The 22,718-nt window shown below is 37.5% G+C and overlaps 1 protein-coding gene across 4 annotated transcripts in view; it reads left to right on the forward strand.

The window, feature by feature from the left end:
- LOC145669488 (guanine nucleotide exchange factor for Rab-3A-like) overlaps positions 1-22,718 on the forward strand; it is a 260,862-nt gene that overhangs the window by 230,084 nt on the left and 8,060 nt on the right. For all 4 annotated transcript variants that reach the window (XM_081737662.1, XM_081737663.1, XM_081737665.1 and 1 more), the window contains 5 exons: positions 1,524-1,731; positions 12,671-12,816; positions 15,239-15,453; positions 18,720-18,819; positions 22,016-22,082. In XM_081737662.1, the coding sequence (XP_081593788.1) occupies positions 1,524-1,731; positions 12,671-12,816; positions 15,239-15,453; positions 18,720-18,819; positions 22,016-22,082 (736 nt within the window). The remainder of the gene's footprint in view (positions 1-1,523; positions 1,732-12,670; positions 12,817-15,238; positions 15,454-18,719; positions 18,820-22,015; positions 22,083-22,718) is intronic.

The following is a 22,718-nucleotide window of genomic DNA, read 5'->3' on the forward strand; positions in this document are numbered from 1 at the left end:
TACCTGGCCTTGTCTTATATGAAACTAGAAGTAGTGACATGTGTACACCACGTGAAGGAGTTTGATTTGTATAACTGATGTATTCTCAATTAATATTGAAACCGGAAGTGGTAGTAAATTTCTACCACTTCCTGTTTTAGTAGAGAGGAAAGAGTGAAGATTAAACATAATCTTAGGACGCTTATTGATTACAGAAAATAGCTTCTCGCTATTTCTTACTGTTTTCACACTATAGCGACCAACGTTGAACCGGAAGTGGTTGATTTCTGCTATTTCCGGTTAAATATTACCTCCATCAACAAACTAAGCTTTGACCTGCAACATCGTGGCCAAACTTAATGGAGATCCATCAGTAGTAGCGGATCTAGAAGGTGCAGTCAGAACCGAGACTGATAGATATATTATGAGTTTACTATAAACTTTCTAAAATATATGTATAAATAATAGCTTTAATTATTTTTGTCACTCAAAAATACTGGAAGGGTGCTAGACCCCCCTGATCCCGGACTAGATCCGCCACTGTCCATCAAGTAGTTGTTTAGATTTTGTATCTTTCGCCCGGATAAACACAGTAACAAACAGGATAAATATATAAACGAGTTTTGATAATCATTGCCATAGTTTCTTGCTTAAAAGGACTTTGTACACTGCCACAGCCTTCTATATATGTACAGTCCGCAGCAAAAAAACCTGCAACATGAGCATGTAAGTTTATTGTGAAACTACACCCAACAGAGCAGGGAATCAATGTAACGTCTAAGTGGCACGAATCACGTCAGGAGAAACCTCGGCGTCCTCCCCTCCACACTTATTTTGGAGCAAAAGACTTCGTCGTTTCACAATAATCTTACATGCTCATGTTGCAGGTTTTTTGCTGCGGACTGTACCCAATTTTCCATGCACTGAACACTACTTAATACTAACAGATTGCAAAATCAGATGTATTGGGACAGCACAGGATAATATTAAGACAGGATAGATCTTACAATGTTTGCTTAGGACCTGCTTACTGTATAAAAGTCTTTAAGTCTTTAAGAGTCTTCATCCCGACGAAATTAAAATGCCGCTAATTTTACAGTAATTATGTGATATCTTCAAATAGATAAAAGATAATCGAAATGTGGAACAAGAGCGCACTAGACAATATTATTTTACATGAGAAACCGTTATCACGACTCACTTATCTGCTTTCAATTTCGAGCCATTTTGAAAATCAGCATTTATTTTCGCGTTTCTAAACAGCTGAAAACGGAAAGCCACTAGGTGACTTGTGATAACGGTACCTCACGCAAAATAATATTGTCTAAGGCGCTCTTGTTCCATATTTCAATTATCTTTTAATTATTTGAAGATATCACATAATTACTGTAAAATTAGCGGTATTTTAATTTCGCCGGGATGAAGACACTTAAAAAATCCATCGTGTACAGTATCTATCATGTATTTATATAATATAATAGCCATTTGTAAAGAGTAGTACTCATTATTTAATTAAGGTTATTGTGTTTCCTTTGTGCTTACAGGAAGCTCACAATATGGTTCGCGAAGCAAATATGCGCCAGGCAGCAGCCGAACGGGCGTTGAAGGAAAGCCAAATGCAAGTTGACGTTTTGACCGCAGAGGTGGCAGCACTGAAGACTCTTGTACTAACTTCCACGCCCAGTAGACCAAACCCTCATCTGCATCCACAGATCGACCCCCGGGGCAGGAATGAAGCTAATGGCACCTCAGGTAAGTTTTTAAAAAAGGAAAGAAATGCTAAAAAGATAGAAATAATTACACGCTTCATACTGGTACCTGATTCGTAGTCTTGTATATTAACAGGAAGACAGCGTTTATAACAGTTTTCAGATAATAGGATGTTGCATTGTGTAATTGCTACACAAGCAGCAATATTTATTATCGGTGAATTACTAGTTCACAATCCAACTCATTGCAACCAATGAATTACGACATTATGACTTCCGTGACCTAATATATGTATGTGAGTACATACACATGATAATTATAAATCAATTGAGCACCTCAGATCATCCATTACAAGGAAATGATTTCTTTTAACAAAATGCATGAGATGCAAAGAATATGAAAACTGTCAACAATAAATCAATAGATATAACATTCAATGTCAATGCCGTGTCTTGACGCTTCATATGTCTAGAAGATTTCAAATTATCGGCATATATGTGCCAGCATGTCAGAAACAACGATTCCAGTTGTAACTGAGAATGTTGCAATTGTAACTGAGAAATACTTTCTGGCATTAATAATACGAGACAATGTCTTTCTATTAATTTTTATGACGAAAAATATTAGGGCTACAGTTAGGTGACCTTGATAATCACTTGCAATGAATAACGTCATTTCAGGTTTCGCGGGGACATAATTTTCACATTTTTATTAGCATATTAGGGTACAACTTTTGGAGAGCATGTGTTTCGCAAAGGGGACAGACACCCTATAGTACTCGCGACCAGTCGTGAAGCTTGGGCTCTAAACCAATCCCAGCAATATTTTGCTTGAGCTCCGATGCATCGGAAAACTTCGGTACAATTCGTGGAGCCGCTTCCCGAGCGCACACTTGGGGAAACGTCAAACAGCTGAAATTCACCAACAATGTTGCCAGACTTTGAAGAGATAGAAAATGAGTATTAAGAAAAAGCATTTAAAAATTACCAATAATAACACTGTACAACAATAACCAATGTAACAATTATTCTAAAACGGTAACAATAACACGAATAGTAACAACGAAAATATAACGCAACAAAAGAAACAAGTAAAAACGGAACTTGGCGCCAATCTGACAACACTGTACTCTCGGGAGATGTTTTCCGTGTAGCGCGAGAGACGACACTGCCAAAATTTGATGGGTGGGGGTAGACGACTTGAACACCCCCTCGCGTTCTATTGAGTGGTGAAATCGATAGATCTAGGGCAAGCTTCACGACTCGGCGCGAATACTATAGTTTATTGGTCAATTTTCGGAGTTTACTCAGCGACGGGTCGTGAGGCAAACTGGGAAGTCACGTGAATAAAAGACGTGACTCTACTAGGTCTAGAAAGTAGGGATGGCCAGAACCGGTTCCTAGTGGAACCGGTTTTCGGGTCTGAACGGATCCGGTTCTAGAAGATCCGGTTTATCGGATCAAGGTCTGGAACCGGTTTTTCGGATCCAGGTCTGGAACCGGTTTTTCGGATCCAGGTCTAGAACCGGTTCTTCGGATCCAGGTCTGGAACCGGTTCTGAAACAGAACCGGTTCCTCGCAGAACCGGTTCCGCTGGAACCGAAACTTTGTGACCATCCCTACGCTAAACTCGAGCTGCTGGCAAGCTGTGAACAGTATACTAGATGAAACGGTGGAAGCGACTGGCAGGCGCCCAGGCGGCGGCAGCTTGACTCATTTGGCTAAATAATCTGGGTAACTGGCAAACTCATTGGTTAAACAGGCAAACTGGCCAACTCATTTGGCTAAACACCCACTGGTGGACCAAATTTTTTTTCTGGGGGCACAAGCGGGTCTGGGCGAGGAAGGCACAAGCGCATGGTCCTGTTTGCATTATTTTTGAAGGTGAACTTTATGCCTCCTTTACGGGTCTTTGGGGGCTGGAACCGGTTCCTAAGATCCGTTTCTGGAACCGGGTTTTCGGATCCAGGTCTGGAACCGGTTCCTAAGATCCGGTTCTGGAATCGGTTCCTAAGATCCGGTTCTGGAACCGGGTTTTCAGATCCAGGTCTGGAACCGGTTCCAAAGATCCAGTTCTGGAACCGGGTTTTCGGATCCAGGTCTGGAACCGGTTCCTAAGATCCGGTTCTGGAACCGGGTTTTCGGAACCAGGTCCGGAACCGGTTCCAGAACCGGTTCTGAAATCCGGATCTCCAAGAACCGGTTCCTTGCGGAACCGGTTCCGCCGGAACCGGAACTTTGTGGCCATCCCTACTAGAAAGCTCCTGATGCGACTGTTAGACAGAGTGACGCAGCCAGACTACGTGTGGTTGCTAGGCTGGACGTAATTCAGGCTATTGCTAACAGATGGCGTTGGAGCTGTTTACGCTGGACATAGTTCAGCCGATCGTTCACAGATGGCGGTGGAGCGGCCCAGGCTCACAAAGGTCTGTTATGCCAAGTGGTTTCGCTTTTTATGTTTCTTAAACTAAGGGAAGACAATGCCTCCCTCGCCTACAGAAATAACGCCCATTCTTTCAGTATGCTTTATCGTTAGCATAGTGTAAATAAAGTCTTCCTATCAACAACTGAATCTCACAAAATTTCAGCGTTTCGTATCTATTAATAAAGGTTAAAATTTACAAGGGCGTTTCAAGATAAGTGGTCTGCCCTGTATATAAGGGGTACCAATGTGTTGGACGAATTTCAGCTGAAAACATGATGTTCAACTATATTAATTTCTAATCGTGAAACAAATACCATTTCTTACGAAAGAGAGTTTTAGTAATTCGATTTTGTTACTTAAAAATCATTTAATTTTCTTACAATATGCACATGCACATATTAATAGGGGAGTAAACGGTGGTGGAGGGAGTACGTATTTCCTGATTCCATTACTAATGTAGGACAAAATATTCAGTATGAATGGGTTAAGCATGATGCACTTACACAATACTTCCGGCATCATTTGTGGTTCGGTAAGTTTTACTAACACTAATAGATGTAGGCCCGCAACTGGAGTTAATACAGTACCGTACCGATCAGTTCGTTGCATTTTATATTATTTCTTATTGTTATCCATAAGGTAGACTTAGTTTCTTTATTTGTTCTTAATGTCGTTTCTCTTTTACCTTAAGCTCCGAACAGCCGAAGCAAAGAAACCCATAAACCAGAATGTTATATTTGATCAGTGCAACGATGTATACCAACTTTTGGGCCACCCTGTATTGTGTAATGACTTGCGTTGCTCTTCATTGTGTTTGTAGTATCATTTTATTTTTTATTTATTTATTTATTTATTTTACTATGAATCATGTAAGTGTAAAACAATGTTTGAGATCTAAGACGGGTGAGCTAATGATCTCCACGACTCTCGAGAAATTTCTCGTTCTGTCTCGAAATCGAGACCAGAATTGTTAGGTTTCTTGTCTCGTCTCTTGAGCAATGGCAGATCCAGCCCGGGAGCAAGGAACTCAACCCCCCAAGTTTTTGAGTGACAAAAATAAATGAAGCTATTATTTACATTATTTTTTTTGAAAATTTATAGTAAGCGTTGTCTTTTTATTCTTTATTGAAAATGTTTGAAATATTAAATATAGTTTCAGTTGTAATTTTTCTGTTGTTCAGTGTGTAAAATAATACTTCAGGTGCACAATGTCAACGTCCAATTTAGCCATAATTTTTTAGTTTTACATCCCACGGTTATGCCGGCTAGGCGAAAGGAGACGGTGATGAGAAATAAATGAAACGGTGGAATGAATAAAGTGGGAGGAAACGGGAGAACCCCGAGGAAAGCCACGCACACGGTGTTTGTCCACCACAAAGGTCACTTGGCGGGGGCTGGGATTGAGCCCGGAATCCCTAGCACCAGAGATGAACGCTCTACCACTGAGCCACCGCGGCCCTCTAGCAATAATGTCCACCAGAAGGAAGTTAAGTTGGAAACTTTTTCAGGGCCCATAAAAGTTTGTAAACTCATGATATACGTATCATCAGTGGCGTATTTACGATTTTGTTTCGGGAGGGGCTTTGCTAACTTTCGGGGGGGGGCTTTGCCTGGAAATGTGAAAATTCTGCAAGATATTTCATTTACTTTACTATACTAAGTAAGATTTCGGGGGGAGCTTAAGCCCGGAAGCCACCCCCCTAAATACGCCACTGCGTATCATAGTTTGGGTTCTGCCTGCTCCCCCCAGTCTGTATCTTCTAGATCCGCCACTGCTCTTGGATAACACTAACACCAACTCACATAGCCTAGAATCGAACCAATGACCTCTTGCACCAGAGGTGAGAGCTCTACACTGCCTGCAACCTAATGTTCTGCATTCTACAACAGCATAATAGAAAAACTGCAAAGTGTCAGAAAACGCAAGTTACATATCCTGCGAAACAACCTCACATCGGACGGAAAGTATTTTATGAGGCCAACCACTGATGAAGCAAAAGGGAATTAATTTATGTTGCACGGAGACTTCTTCGCGAATTAAAGTTTCCCCTTTAACATTGAACCGGTTAATCAGGAATCTGGGTCGACAAAACAGCAGGCGCTCCATGAAACATCTTCAAGCCAGAAGAAACAGCTGAAATCAGGATCGTCTATCACACGCTGCTCCCATAATACATTGCGAATCAACTGCAGCAAGAGATTTTTTTCCGAGAAAGATCTTTGACCATTTCGTTCTGAAAGAAATAAAAATAAGGAGGACAATTATGTAACGATTTGTCCTAGAATCAGAAATTGGAGCGTTTTATTGGTGTTTGTTGATTTTAAGCTAACTTTGGATTTATCGTTGAATTGAAATCATAACCATAAGTATTTTTCTTTTTTTCTGAGGAGACATTTTTCAACATGTTGCTGGAATCGAAGAGGAACATTAAAACTTCACGTAATTATTTAGAAAAAAAAATGCAGGTTAAATTTAAAGAAAAATGCAGCTCTAATATGTATGTTGGGGTGCTCTCAATGTCCATAAGCACTGCATTTGGCTGCGACAGCATTTTCCATACCTCTTTACCTTACGTTTCACTTTCAAGTTAGGCTCGTATTAACTAAGCGGTGGCCATGGAGTTCATCCCCCTCCCTTGTAACTACCTTCAGCCCACTCGAAAACTTTCAGTAGTTTGGTTACATCATATATTATATTGAAAAAAAAGGGGCCGCGGTAGCTCAGTGATGGAGCGATCACCTCTAGTGCGCGGGGTCCCTGGTGCGATTCCAGCTCGTGCCAAGTGAACTTTGTGGTAGACAAACACAGTGTACATGGGTTTTCACGGGGTTCTCCCCTTTCTTTCCATTTTCTTCATTCCACTATTTCATTCATTTCTCATCATCATCTCCTTTAGCCTATAGACGGCATTAACGTCGGACGTAAAACTTGGAGATTTCATTTTATTTCACTTCAGTTTTAAAAAGTCAGCAAATTCTTGCAACTTTAATGTTTTTCATTGTGTACAGTCAGCGACAAAAGTTCTTTCTGTTTGGTAAAATTTATTTTGTTAATAACGTTGGTATGGTTTGAACGTAAAGAAAATTACATTCTTTTTTAATTTATTGAAATTTCTTACTCAAATTGTCCTTCCATTCAGAAGTTATTCACAAAACTAATTCCATCAAACAGAAAGAACTTTTGTCCGTAACTGTACATGCTTTGTTTTTTGTAGACTTACGAGTCTTCATCCCGGCGAAATTAAAATACCGCTAATTTTATAATAAGTATGTGATATCTTCAAATAGATAAAAGATAATTGAAATATGGAACAAGAGCGCCCTAGACAATATTATTTTGCGTGAGGTACCGTTATCACAAGTCACCTAGTGGCTTTCCGTTTTCAGCTGTTTAGAAACGCGAAAATAAATGCCGATTTTCAAAATGGCTCGAAATCGAAAGCAGATAAGTGAGTCGTGATAACGGTTTCTTATGTAAAATAATATTGTCTAGGGCGATCTTGTTCCACATTTCGATTATCTTTTACCTATTTGAAGATATCACATAATTACTGTAAAATTAGCGGTATTTTAATTTCGCCGGGACGAAGACTCTTAAATTTGATTAAACTAGCCGATGAGAAAAAAAAAATACGTTTGTTGTAAAAAAATATTGCCGAATAGTGTTTTTTCGCCAACTATCCGTTCCGGCTTCATGAGACACTATCTGATGTTTATCTATCGTGTAGCATGAAACTGTTATACGTTAATAATTTTTTACAGTAAACGTTTTGTTTTGCTGAGTGAATAGTTTAAATCAAATCTTGCAGCTTATTACACACACACACACAAAAAAAGTTGTGGGGGTAGAATAACAAGCTCCGTTTTAGTGTTTCCTGTCCACTCTTTCTTTTCTCCGAGACAAGCTTTCTTAATTATTCTTTTATCGTGGCCAATTTACAGCGCCGTAACTTAGATTTTTTGGAGGGGAGTAAGCATTAATACGTGTATTTGGTCCCCCTTAGAAAAAAGTTGTTTTTGTAATTCTTGGGCCCCATCTTTCTCTTACTCTTTATAGGCCCCCGGAGCCTGTGAGCCCTCCCGCACGGCAAGGTCTGCGGGGCCGTTCCATACATGACAAATTAATTAAGGGGACAATATTGAGAAATCTCAAAGCAATATGAATAAATATTATTCCCAGGGCCTCTAATAGTAAACATTTTTTTTTTACTGAAATGGACCCACGACTCATTTTCGTTTTATTTACTTTTATGTGCTGTTTTATTTATGTAGTGTAGTGAACCTGTTTGATGTTTCATTTATAATTTCATGTTCGTATCGTATATGGAATAAGACACGGGCGGATCCGGGAGGGGGGTGATCGGGACGATTGCCCCCCAGAAGGGTAAACTTTCTTATTTTATATATATAAATATAAACCTATATCAGAGTTTGGAGCTCTTAGAAGTAGCTCTAAGTAGCATATTACAACCCACCGCCCCAGAAGTCCGTCCTGGATCTGCCCCTGGAGTAAGAAAATTTTGTCTTAAAGTGAGACCCCCTCGAACGGCGGGGAGCTTCCCTGGCAGGACAGTTGCTCCCCTCCCCCTACAAATTACATTTCTGCCGATTTATCATTTGACAATGATTCCTTGCATGTTCCTGAAGCGGATATGAATTTAGCTAGTCATTTCTTGTTTTCCAGCTGGAACGGTGACTCAGAGGCAGACCGCTTACCTCTGGTACGGGTGGTCCCTGGTTCGATTTCCTGACAATTAAGTTTGTGATGGACAAACACCGTGTGCGTGGATTTTCTCGGGGCTCTCCCATTTCCTCCCTCATTCTCATTCCACCAGTTTTTCCATCGTCATTTACTTGTCTTAATCATAGTCTCACTTAGCTTAAAGGACATAAACGTGGGACGTTAAGCAGAAATATTTCATTTCATTTTTTTTTTTTTTTGTTTGTTTGTTTTCCAGTTATCCAAATCAGGCCCGCAACCAACCACAGAGGTTTGGGGATTGCCATGAATACGTAAGGGGGGGGGATCATTAAACATTCTCTTACCAATAGTAAATTGTGTGTTTTTTTTTTTTGTATTAATAATAGCATTTTGTGTTAAGCTCTGGAGGGGCCACGAAAAGTTCAGGGGGGCCTGGCCCCCCTCTGGTTGCGGGCCCGATCCAAATGTTCCGTCGGAAGTAAGATTCCATTTATTGTGCTAATCTAGTTGCTCTGATATTTCCCTTATAAGAATTTGGTTTACCAACCAACACTCCTTTATATACATGTATCCTGTTTGTCCGTGTGTCCGTCCGTGCAGGGAACACAAAATCTCAATTAAGAATTACTTGATGCATCACGATATCAATTTAAGTTCAGAATGTAGAAGTTCAAGGATTAGGAACGGAGTTAAGATAGAAATTAAGTTAGTGTTAAATGAAAACCCGTCGATCCGCGTGGTGGCGCTACTATTGATACGAAATATAAATAAAACGGAGTTACTGTTCTCGTTCGATTCTTTTTCAATATTTCGTACCGTACTATTTCAAAATTATGTTTTACTATTATTTACCTCTACTATATACATTTTTATTTCGTTTAATTTCATTTTCAGTTTAGCGTTCCATTTAGCAGCGAGACTATGAGACGTGGACTTACAGCTTAACGTGGAATCTGTACCGTATGAGCTCCCGTCAGAAATTGAACCCGGGTCTCCCACGCCAAAGGTACGCACGCTAACCGGTTAGCCACGAGAGAGATCTTATATACTTTTTTAAAAAATAACATCTCTGTTGCCACAATACTTCATTCTAGAACTCACAGTTACAGAAACTTACAGCTATAGTCAAATGGAAGACATATCTTATCGAATAAATGCAAAAATATATGTATATATCATTTTGAAAAAAAAAATATATATATATACATTTGTTATGCAAAGAAGGAAGACAATCCGTGGCTGAGGCAATCAACGAAGCATAACAAATGATTGTAAAAAGAAATATAATTGAAAAAAATATATGAAAGAAAACTGACACACTTCACACGGTTTACAGCTGGTAATGGTAGAAAAAAAGGTAACACCGCCAAGATAATGACAACATATAATATACCACAAAACATATTAACAGAATCAGTGACATGTAACACGAAATTTAGGTACGTTCTTCGTTCTCTTTGAATGGGTTAGTGATGGAATGTCATTGCTGTTAAGACATTTCAACCTGGTTTCCATCCAAACGTGTTGAAAATAAAAATCTCTCTTTTCTTTTTCTGATGCTGTGAATAGTGCTGCACAATTGTAATTTATATTTTTCTTTAAGAAAAAGTTGTTGTATTATTACATTTTATTACGAGTTATTATTAGTTTATTTTATAACTTTTATTGGTTCTTAATTACTAAGTTATTCTTTACAAGTCTTGGATTTTCTGTAACAGCTATACACGATATTCGGTAGGTAGTGTGTATATATATGTGGATGTTTCTTTTACAGTTGAAAAGTTACGTCCCGCTAGTATGTTGTTTAATGCTAAAAGACATGGATAATATATTAAAGCGAATGGTTGTGAAATTAATTTTTTTTGCTTTGCTGCCAGAAATCGAATCTGGGACTAAGGGATGCGCACGAGACGAGTCGAGACAGAATTTTATTGACGAAATTCGAGTCGAGACACAGCTCTTTCAATAGAAAAATATATATTTTTCGAGCCGAGACATCAATTTTACAGCACATTTTCGAGACGAGACAGTCTCAAATTTTGTCTCGTGCGCATCCCTATCTGGGACCACGTCCCAGCCTTCTTTTGGGTAGATTCTTATGGAGTAATAAAGCGTCAGTGTTAATAAAGATATGTTGGCACAGTTGAAAGTATATTACTTTACTTACAAAATAATAATAATAATGCAATAATAATAATAATAATAATAATAATAATAATAATAATAATAATAATAATAATAATAATAAATTTGTGGTTTTGAGCCACGACGTATTTTAGAACAGATTCTCAAACTTTTTTTTTTATCTTCCATCACGGACGTCGATCACTCTTCACCATACGGATGTTATAGAAAAATCGACTTCTCTGCCTGTCACCCCCTTTATACACCATACTAATTTCATGCCGCCCTTGTTCTAATTTCATAAGACCCCAAGTTTAAATCTGAGATGAGGAAACATTGTATAATTGTCTCACCATCTCATTTGCCTGATACAGTACACAATCTTGTAGTAGGCTTCGTGCCTCTGGTCACCTCTGACGTCTAGTGCAGTGCTATTCAACCTTTTTTCTCTCGCGTACCCCTAGATACAGTGCGCCATCCAGTGTTTCTTCCAGACGTTTTTGGGGGCCACTGCCCCCCGGAGCTCTGAGAGTGCCCCCTCCCGGACGAGAACAAAATAATACGTCTATAATATAATAATAAATAAAATAGTACCAACAGTGCCCCCCGGAATATTACGTGTGCCCCCCGGAACACTTGTCTGAAAGAACGACTGCATCCAATTGTGTACCGCTGAAGCCGTTTAAAAGAAATTAAATCGAAATTAACTTATTAAACTTAATACGCATCTTCGTTGATTAAAATGGAGGACAAATAGAGATCCAACAAAAGTACAATCAGTGTGCCAATTTAAAGACAATTTACAGAGGAATAAAGTGCACACTCGAAAAAAAAAAAAATAACATGGAAAATTTCAAAACATATGGGGGGCATCCAGTTCTACTGAGAAGAATTTTTCCCTCATCCTCCCTGATAATTCGCACACTGATGACAATGTTTAAAATTCAAGGAACTAAAAGTAACTTTAGAACTAAGCTGTTAATGAGATGACTGAACTTGTTTCCGGGACGCCAACTCCTCGATTCTTGGTCGAATCTTCGAGAGTGCAAGAATCAGAGCTGATTCTGGATTCAAGCAATTTCTGTGCTTCGTTTTTATTGATGTTAATGCCGAGGAACCATGTTCACACAATTATGTTAATGGAAATGGAAGAAGTTGTGAAATAGCACTGTCACTAATTTGATTGTACTCTTTTCGAGCATAAATACGAAAGTCACAAATTGTCAAGTTATCGAATTACATTTACAGTGAACTGTCAACAGACATTTTCAGCAGACCCCCAGAAACATCCTCGCGTACCCCCAGTTGAATAAGCACTGCTCTAGCGAACACCAGGACGCGCGTCTGCTTAAAAATATACGTAGGCTACTGCAGGGTTGCAATGGGTCGTATAGTCACCTATTTTTATAGTCCAGGGTATACTTATCTTAAATTTGTGAGAGAACTAGAGTATATAGGGGTTTATATACACCCTTTTTTTTTGGGGGGGGGAACACTCGAGCGTATCCGTACTAAAAATTCTATATATAACTACCTAACCTAACCTACTACTGTATTCATTTCTGCATTACCAATTCCCAACCAATAGTTTGCTGCTAAGTGTACCAGGGCTCTTATTCCGTACCAGCATTCGTAACTGGCTCTAGGCTCTACTCTTTTATGTACGAAAAACTCATGACAGACAGACGCACAGACATTATTAATAATTCATGATTTTTATTTTTGTTGTAGCTGTGAGCCTGTTTAACAAGAAGCATAGACGATCGCCATCTCATTTCAACTTAAAATATGGAAGAGAGAACTCACCTCCAGAATCTCCTGTTAAAGAACAGAGGCCACCGTTGCCAGAACCTTTGGACATTAGGGACAACTGGGAAGTAAGTACCATACGTATATTTTAGAAATATTCGTTAAATGTGTTTAGTTTTTCAATGCATGACTATTTCAGCTTACACAATGTACGTATTATGAATGACATGACCATATATTAAAGCTTCATTTGACGTATTAAGTTAAGTATTCTCGTTCTTTGACTTAAACAGGACTCCCAAACGCTTATGATCATGGATCTGTTTCACTCGTGGCATGGTTTTTTGGACTTGATAGGTAGTTGTTTCACTAACGATACATCACAAGTTTAACTTCCGTGAATAAACATTACGCAAAAGTGATGAAAAAGGACTGGAAATCTTCGAAATGTGGGTGTGGAGAAGAATGTAGAGAATTAGTTGGATCGAGCGGAAAACGAATGAGAGGGTGTTAGAAATGGTGAGGGAGAGAAGAACAATTTTAGGTATTATTAAGAAGAGGAAAAGAAACTGGTTGGGACATTGGCTAAGAAAGAACTGTATTATGAGGGGTGTGCAACAGGGTATGGTGGAAGGAAAAAGAGGGAGAGGGCAAAGGAGACTACAATGAATGGGCGATATCAAAACAAAAAAAAAAGTGTACGTGAAAACGAAGAGATTATCGGAAGACTGTGGAGCATGGAATCTTCTCAGTTGTGGCAAGTGACCTGCCAATAATGGCAGAATACGTACGAAGATGATCATAAATAAATAAGTAATGGCAGAATACGTACGATGATGACCATAAATAAATAAATAAATAATTTTCGCAAAGGAAGTCACATTTAAATAAATCTAGAGAAGAAACTAGTAAGATCGTGCTGTCACGTTAGAAGAACTTGCAGCTGTCATAAAAAAAAATATTGAAACCTTACTATATTTCTCCATGTAAACAAAATCTTGAAAGGGACACACAACATTTTTTTTCCTCATCTTGGAAGGAGTTGAGCGATGCGCAACTTTCTGGGACGTCTTGCTTGCTATCTGCTATCGCTCTCCCACTGACATAAAGGAAAAAACAATTTCGCCGCTTCCGAAACAACGGATTCTTTTGGACAGGGAGCGGAAGTGCGTCAAAATACACGTTTTTAATGAGGAGGTTCACTGTTTGTCCACTAGAGTGCAGTGCTGCATTGGTGGTGATACCTTTCTTGCTTTCAAGAAGTTGTAATTATATAAACAGTAAATAGAAAGATCGGGTTGGAATTTTTTTCAATGACAAGAAGTTGAAATCAATAAGTTACAATTAATTAAAGACAAAATGGAAGAAGTGGCATACGCAAGGGAGCGGGTTTCGAGGTTTTAACTCTTTCTTGAGAAAAATGAAATCTTTTTGGTTAACGTCCCACGTTTTATGCCGTTTTAGGCTAACGAAGACGATAATTAAACCAAGTGAATGACGAAAGGAAGAATTGGTGGAATGAGAATGTAAAAGACAACGGAAGCACCCACAGAAAACTCAGACACAATGTTATCCAGCATAGGCTTACTTGAGCGGGGATCGCATGAGGGACCGCATACATCAGAGGTAGGCACTCCACTACTGAGCTACCCGTGCCCCCTCTTCCTTCAGCAAGATACTAAAAATGGCATTTACTATTTACTAATCGGGTGTTCTAAAAATGGTTCCCATGGATAACTGACTGAATAGGCGGAGCTAGGAATTGCCTGCTGGTGGGGGGAAGACCTTTTGGTTGGTCTCGGAGGTCTTGGTAGGTGGCCATCTTATAGGTGGCATTTTTATTTTTTGTCAAAAATTGAGGAGGCAATGTTCCCCCATTATCCGCCCATGACTCTGTGCTATGTGCTATTCTGCAGATCAAAATAAAGCGAAATCATACATGATTGTATACCTTTCGGATTCTTCCCTGGAGATCGCGAATTGCACTATGTGACAACATCGCAGATAAAGAACCATAGAGTAGATCTACAAATCCATCAAATAGATACATCGATTCATTCCAGATTGCAGTTAACATTGACATTAACATCACTTATTGGTATAATAATCGATGTACACTCATGTCCAAAATTATTGTCGCATGTCTATAAATATGTTGTTGTAGGAATATAATTTGATAACTTATTCGCCCGGTATTTCTTATAATGTTATTTTGTGTATAATCGGCAAAGACATGTACGTGGCAAATTTCATGTCAAAAGAGCAGTAAATAAGAACAATAAAATGAAAATAAAACTTTCTTGTCTATTTAGCAAGATTTTGTTTTAGTCATTCTAATTTTCGTATTTATAATTCTTTTCCTATGAAATGTACCACAAATATGCATTTCCCGATTATACACACAGTATCAGTATTAAAAGTACCCTGCAAAATCATTATCAAATTATATTCTTACAAGAAGACAGTTATAGACATGCGACAATAATTTTGGACATGAGTGTACATGTTTCACTGTATTACGTTTTAAAATGACTGTATTTTTATTTTCAGGTTGACCCTGTTCTTCATCGGGAGTTTGTGGCGTGGAAGCAAAATCCGAAAATCGAGAAATCGGATCCATTCATTTCTCGTGTCTACATTGAAGATATAAATCTTTGTCTGGACTTCACGAACCGAGATCTAAGCAATAAGGTCCGAGAGGCCGTGGAGTCTGGAAATATTTTCATTGAGGCTGTCAGCGATAAAAGCAAAACCTTGTTCCCAAAGTAAGTGCTTAATACATAGAACATAGAACGTGCTTCTTCCTAGCTTTTAATGGACCCCCCCCCCCCCAAAAGACAAGAAACCTTCCATATTCACAGGAAACGTAATCCTTCAATTGACAAGTGACCGATTTATCCAAGGTTATCTAAAATTTTCAGGTATTCTCTAACTCTTCATTGACAGATTGATCAACACCTCGCTGAACTGGTAAAGCAAGAAATTATTTGGAGAGTACAGAGGATTTGTGACACAAAGTATCACTAATGAAGGATTTTTTAAAATCTAACATGGAAGAGTGAAGGTTGCAATATATATAGATCAGTGGTACGTGATAGATTAATACGTGGTACATAGTTCTATTAATTAAACTTATAGTATGATTCTCCTGCTTACAGGGAAACTAGCATATTTAATTAGTAAGCTATAAATTCTTCAATTTATTTTTGATGAGAGAGCTTAAATCTGTGGATACACGCTTGAATATTATATACTACACGGGCACACACACACACACACACACACACACACACACACACACACACACACACACATATATATATATATATATATATATATATATATATATATATATATATATATATATATATATATATATATATATATATATAGGGTGTTATATGAATGTATCACTATATTTTGGGAACAGATTCCTTATACTCAAATAAGAAAAAAAAAGTTCAAATGAACCTGTGCTCAAAAGTAGGTAGTTTCGGAGTTATGGGGTGCCGAAAACGTGAAATAAATGAACTTTAAAAGTTCAAAGCTTCACTATTATGGGACCTATCGTAGTCGGGTGAAGACGTCACTGAGGAACTGGTATATGAACTACCCAAATATCGTATTAATGTTTAAGAATGCTCCAGTACTTGCACACCAATTTTTAGAGAGACAGATGGAAAGTGATCAAGTACTCCTAAACAGCCTGTCTAAAAATGATTGTGCAAGTACCGGAGGTTCTGAAAGATGGACATTTGGATAGTTCACATACTAGTTGCTTAGTGATGTCTTGACCCAACTTACGATCGGTGCTATAGTAGTAGAACTATGGACCTTTAAAGTTCATTTTTTCACGTTTTCGGCACCTTGTAACTACGAAACTATCCATTTTAAAGCACAGGTCCATATGAACTTTATTTTTCTTATTTGGATATGAGGAATCTGTTCACAATATTTTGTGACACACTTATGTAACACCCTATATATATAGTAACACCCTATATATAAAGTCCGTTGCCACCCCGTGTATCGCCGAAACGAGTGCGAATATGAGAAAACGCAAAAACACGTCCATCATTATTTTATGGGGCTATGTGGGTTCGTCTTTTTGCGTTTTCACATATTCGCAGTCGATTGGAAGATACGCGGAGTGGCAACGGGCTTTATGGACACCCTGTATATATTTATGTATGTATGTATACAGCTGACAGATGGTTTCCTTAGCTTTGAGGTAAAATGGTTATCATTCGCAGGACCTGTGTTCGATTCACGCTGGAAACTCCTGTGATCTAGGCCTCCTATAGATGCTGAAAATAAAGGACGTTAAACTTTAGATAATAAAAAAAAAAAACTTGTGTTTTTAAAGTATTCATAAAGAAATGTAGGGCACTTCATTTACTACTGAACATTGTTAGCAGAATTGTATTTTGTTCTCGTTAAAGTCACGCCTAAGTTATCACCAGAGCGTTAATTAAACGATAAATAGAACTTATGAAGCATAAAAAGAGTTTATTCTCATTGTAGCGTCACACACACATACACCAACACTTCTTGAGTTCATACTTTTCAGTGGTTAAGTAATTTACGCAATTCTTAGTTAACTGAAACAATGTATTCGTGTGCTAAATTACCAAATGAGCTAGGCAGATGAAGTAACCGATTCAACCTAAATATTAGTTTCCAAGCTGATAGCTTTTTCTTTTCTTTTCTTTTCTTTCATGCAGTTCTTTCCATAAAGCACGTGCAGCATGCATCTCATGTGATAGTGAAAGCAATCATGTGTATTTGTTAACTTCACGGAAATGAAATAGAAATATTTTACAATTGATATCAATGCATTAAATATATATGTAAAAATCTGTTGCATAAAAGGAATACTTCAAACTATTTGTAAGTTATTTTAGATTTGTAAATCTGAAACTTCCTCATTTTTGTTAAGGAGAAAGTTATAAATCAATTTGATTATTATTCTTATTATTATTATTGGGGGGGCGGCGTGTTCTTACTGTGAATATGTTATCAATTTTCAAGTTCTAACATGTCCTCCGACTTAACTCATTTCCTATTTAATTTACGATATTGTTAACCCATTGTATACTAGTGACATCTATATGGATGTCATGAAAACATCTCTCTTATTAAGGGTCGTATTAATACTGGAGATCATGAAATTTTTTAGTAGATACAAGGCAAGACTTAGTTCTAATATTTCTCCGTAGATGACAGCACCTTACTAACCGAAATTCTTTTTTTAAAAAAGTGTTGTCATAGTGAAAGGCAGGCCTAAGGGAGCACTCAATTACGACGCATGTGTGTTTGTTTTGACGATAAATAATTAGCAGCTTCAGATCTATTTCGAGATCAAAAAACGAAAAACTTTATCTTTGATCTCCGGTCAGTGTTGCCAATCTGAAGAAGCATAAAATTCCTTCAGAACATCAGAATTTCCCTTTTTCTGTCCAAATGTCTATATGCAAATAATTGTTGTTTTTTTTTAAAGACGAAAAAATCCCCATATTCGTCGAATTCCCATTGGAAGGTTGCTTTATTCTGAAAAGAATGAAATACGAACTAACATCCTTAGAAACAGGTTAGCGTACGCGCCTTTAGTGTGGGAAACCCGGGTTCGATTCGCGGCGAGAGGTGATGTGCTTCGGATTCCACGTTAAGCTGTAGGTCTGCATCTCATAATAGCTTCCCTGTTGAAAGGGATGCTAAACTAAAATCAAATCAAATCAAGTTAGACACGTTCGTTAGGGATAATGTTGAATTAAACCGAGAGACATGTCCAGGTGCTTCCTCTTTCAATGCAAATCTGATGTCACTATTGAAGGAAAATCATCTGTAGGAAATAATTATCTTTGTTTTTTTATGTATTGAGAGTATAAAGGATATACCCGTGTACTTTCTTTTGCCTATGTTGTTGATTAAAAGTTACGTTTTATAGCTACATAGCATTGCCTGCACAAAATAACATTCTTAAATAAAGGTATTGAAAGTGATTTTTAAAATTTTTTGTTCTGTTTTGCAGGAAATGTGCCCTACTCGAAGTTCCAAGGCAGTGCCATTATCGGATGAAGCTAGGCGATCAAGAACAGTGGTATTGCATTTCACAGATCTGCAGAAATAGGGTTAGTATCAACTTTGTTGGGACAACAAATAAACATCCTGTATATGAAAATCACATTTTACACAGTAAAAAGGAAAATTTTGGAAACAATTTGTGTGGTCTGCATCCTCCGCATCACAATATACAGTAATTTAATTAAATTTAACGGTAACGTAAATATGCATTTAACATTAATAAAAAAATATATAGACAGACGGAAGCAACATTACTAACTGGTTAATAAATGGAAACAGGCTTTAACTTTGTCATTTGCCATCATTGACAGATTTATAATTATGATTTAACAATAAATCGTGGTAATGTAAACAGTGGAGTTATCTTAGGTTTTTCGTGGGGAGAAAAGGGGAAAGGTATAACTCTCCGATATAAGTAAATGCCATGTTTTTCATTAATGTATTATTATAGTATTGATTAAAATGTAAATATACAGGGTGTTACAAAGATGAGTCAGAATATTTTGGTAACAGATTCCTCAAGAAAAAAACAATTCATATGGATCTGTGCTTAAAAATGAATAGTTTCGGAGTTATACAGAGTGCGGCCGAAACTCTGAACTGGGCCAAATATTTGAGAAACTGTAAATGCAGTCGATCCGAAGTCAATTGGGATCAATATTCCTGGGAGGTTGAAACATTATTAATCATTAACCTGACATTATAGTTAAGGTTGTCGTCCGCCATATTGGAATCAACTTGTTTATTTTAAATGGCAGCATGGTCGTGTGACGTATTAAACAACATCCTCATTCGAAGAGAGATCCAATGATAAAGTTATTTTTCCAAAATCTGCAACAGTTTTGAAGTTGTGGATGGATTTAGGATACGTTGTGTTATCTTTTAGACTAAAATTTTGTCTGGATCCTTTGCACTTCGTGGTCGTCCTGATCGAGGTAAATCATCAACATTTCCTATTGTCCTGAAGTTGCGGATTAGTTTTCGTACAGCACTGTCTGTCACCGGCTCGCGATTTGGTTATTGTCTATCGCTCATTTAAGTTGGCTCCTATTATTGCTGAACTGTTTCTGCTTCCAGCCAAAAGGATATTTTGATTCTTTCCTCTCGAGTTAAGTCCTATCTGCAAGAAAATAAAAAATAAAAAGAGACAGCCAGTTTCCGTCCATGCAATGCTCCACATATAACAAAATTAAAAGTCTAAAATATATCATAACCTACCCTAAATCCGTTCACAACTTTGAAACCGTTGCAGATTTTGAAAAAAATAACTTTACCATTGGATTTCTCTTCGAACAAGGATGTTGTTTAATATTTTACACGACCATGTTACCATTTAAGACAAATAAGTTTAATCCAATATGGTGGCCACGAAGATGGCAGACGACAAGCTTAACCACGTCATGATATTTCCCCCTCTCACCAACATTGATCCCAATTGGTCGACTGCATTTCCAGGTTCTCAAATATTTAGCCCGGTCCATACTTTTGACCATACCCTGTATAGCTCCGAAACTATCCACTTTTGAGCTCTGGTCTATGTTTTTTTTTTTTTTTTTTTTTTTTTTTTTTTTTTTTTTTTTAAATTTTGATGTGAGGAATGTTCCCAAAATATTGTTACAAAATTTCTGTAATAGCCTGTATATACATATATCGTGATACTCCAGATTTTATACTATAGTATTTTTTAAAATAAACTATTGTGTTTTATTTTGGGAGAATTCAAGAATAAGTGCTGGTACCTTCTGAATTCAGAAAAAAAAATATCAGAATAATGTTTAATATGCCTAAACGATTCTCATGTAAAAATGTTTTTAAAAAATATAAATTATTGACATTACCTAGCTTATATAATATCGCACAATTATGTATGTAATCGAACACAAAGATCTGTTTACATTAGCAAATACGATTCATTCATACAGTGCTAGGCAGAATTGTAATATGTATATCATCCAGCAGAACCATGCAAATTTTAGCAAAACTGTTTATATGAATTGTATAAACCGACAAAGTATAAGGACATTAACGAGAAACGGATATTCAAAAATACTCTTACAATTATTGTTAAAAAAAAAAAGTTATTATTCTGTTGAAAATTACCTTACTGATAACATAAAGAGAATGTATCCATATATGACAAATTTAAAGCTTAATTGGGGAATATCCTCATATTGTAAGCTATGAACAGGCAAATAAGTATGAATACACACACAGTGCGTTCCACGAATAACATTAAGGCCCGTCTACTCAAGAAACCAAGGCAGATAGAAACATGAAACCTTTTGTAACCTTCAAGGGACATAAAAGACATTATGCTGATATGAAGAACCCCCCCCCATGAGGTGCGCTCAAAGGGTTACGGGAGATAACTACAAAATTTTAAATAGTAATCCCCACCCTGTCGTATCTCGTTTCAAAGGTAATCACGTGTAGAGACCAATTTTGGAAACTACATCTCGCTATCGTGTCTCTATCCAACATGGCGGGCATCCGTAAAGTACGGTCGAGGTACGTTCCATGCGTAACACTAAGGCCTGAAGAAACCAAGGAAGATAGAAACATGAAATCTTTCGTATCCTTCGCTGGTATGAAGAACCCCCCCATGAGGTGCGCTCAAGGGGGTTACGGGGGGTAACTATAAAATTTTAAATAGAAATCCCCATCGTGTAGTGATTCGTTTGAAAGCTAATGACGTGTAGAGACCAATTTTGGAAACTACATGTCGCTAGCGTGTCCCTATCCAACATGGCGGCCATCCGTAAGTACGGTCGAAGTATCCGTAGTTACCCTTCGTAACCCCGTTTGGCCCCTCTGATGGGAGATTTTACTTATCACCATAATGTTGTCTTTTGTGTCTCTTCAAGGTTACAAATGGTTTCATGCTTCTATCTGCCTTGGTTTCTTCAGGAGACGGGCCTTAGTGTTATTCGTGGAACACAATGTATATAAAATTAAACTATAAAGCTTTAAAATTATGAGGCACACACAGACTGACATCTTTCTCTTTTATAATTCAATGTTGGGTAAAGGCTATACATTTGACAAATTGAATTCTCCCTCTAATTAAGAAATGGGTTATTCTCTCACATCCATAAAAATTTCCTGCCGTACAAAATTTGCCATATTATAAAGTAGGACTCTACCCGATATTCTCATGCTGATTACTCTGTGACTGAAGTTGTTACTATCACTGTCTGTTCTTAGTTTTGAAGTAATAATCGTTCCTTTCCTCTCTCTTTCCAGATAATTGCTGTATGTGATTTCTTGAACTATCTGCGGTATATTGAGCGCGGTCTAGTCAAAAGTTCAGGTAAGACTCTTCATAGCAAAGGACTCATATAATATGTCCTTATTTAATGTTTAGAATAAGCTTTCCAACTTCGTTTTTAAATAGACTTAAGAACCTTTTATACAGGATGTTTCAAAATGAGTATCGGGGTTTTAAGGGTTGGTAGACTTTATTACATTTAACGTACAATTATAAGTAGAACATCAAATGAAAGAGCAATTTAAACAGTTTTTGCTACAAGTGTTCAAAGTGAAGGTCATTCGTCACACGGCGCATATCGAGTCGAAAGGCGAGAAAGGTCCATAAACTTAATGTCGGAATATGGCAATTGTTGCAACTGTACCATCTCCTGAGAATTTGCTGATCCCCAGATGAGAACATTATGAGTATTCATATCGTCACTTGGATGAAATGTCCATTCATTAATGAAGACGACACGATCCAGAAAATCTTCATCGTCCTGCAGCAACATTTAATTTGCAAAGTGGTCCAGTAAACCGTAGTCTGTAGGCTTGCACAAATATAAAAAGTGTGCTTTAAAATATAAAATATTGGAGAATGTAAATGTCAATATACATCTAGCATTATGCATGTATAACCACAAAGCCGACATTCACTCTGTATACTGAATATAGTAACTATTAAACTGTTACCTGA

Source organism: Thermobia domestica, chromosome 14 (assembly GCF_964235325.1).
Source record: "Thermobia domestica chromosome 14, izTheDome1.hap1.1, whole genome shotgun sequence".
NCBI classification, from domain to species: Eukaryota; Metazoa; Arthropoda; class Insecta; order Zygentoma; family Lepismatidae; genus Thermobia; species Thermobia domestica.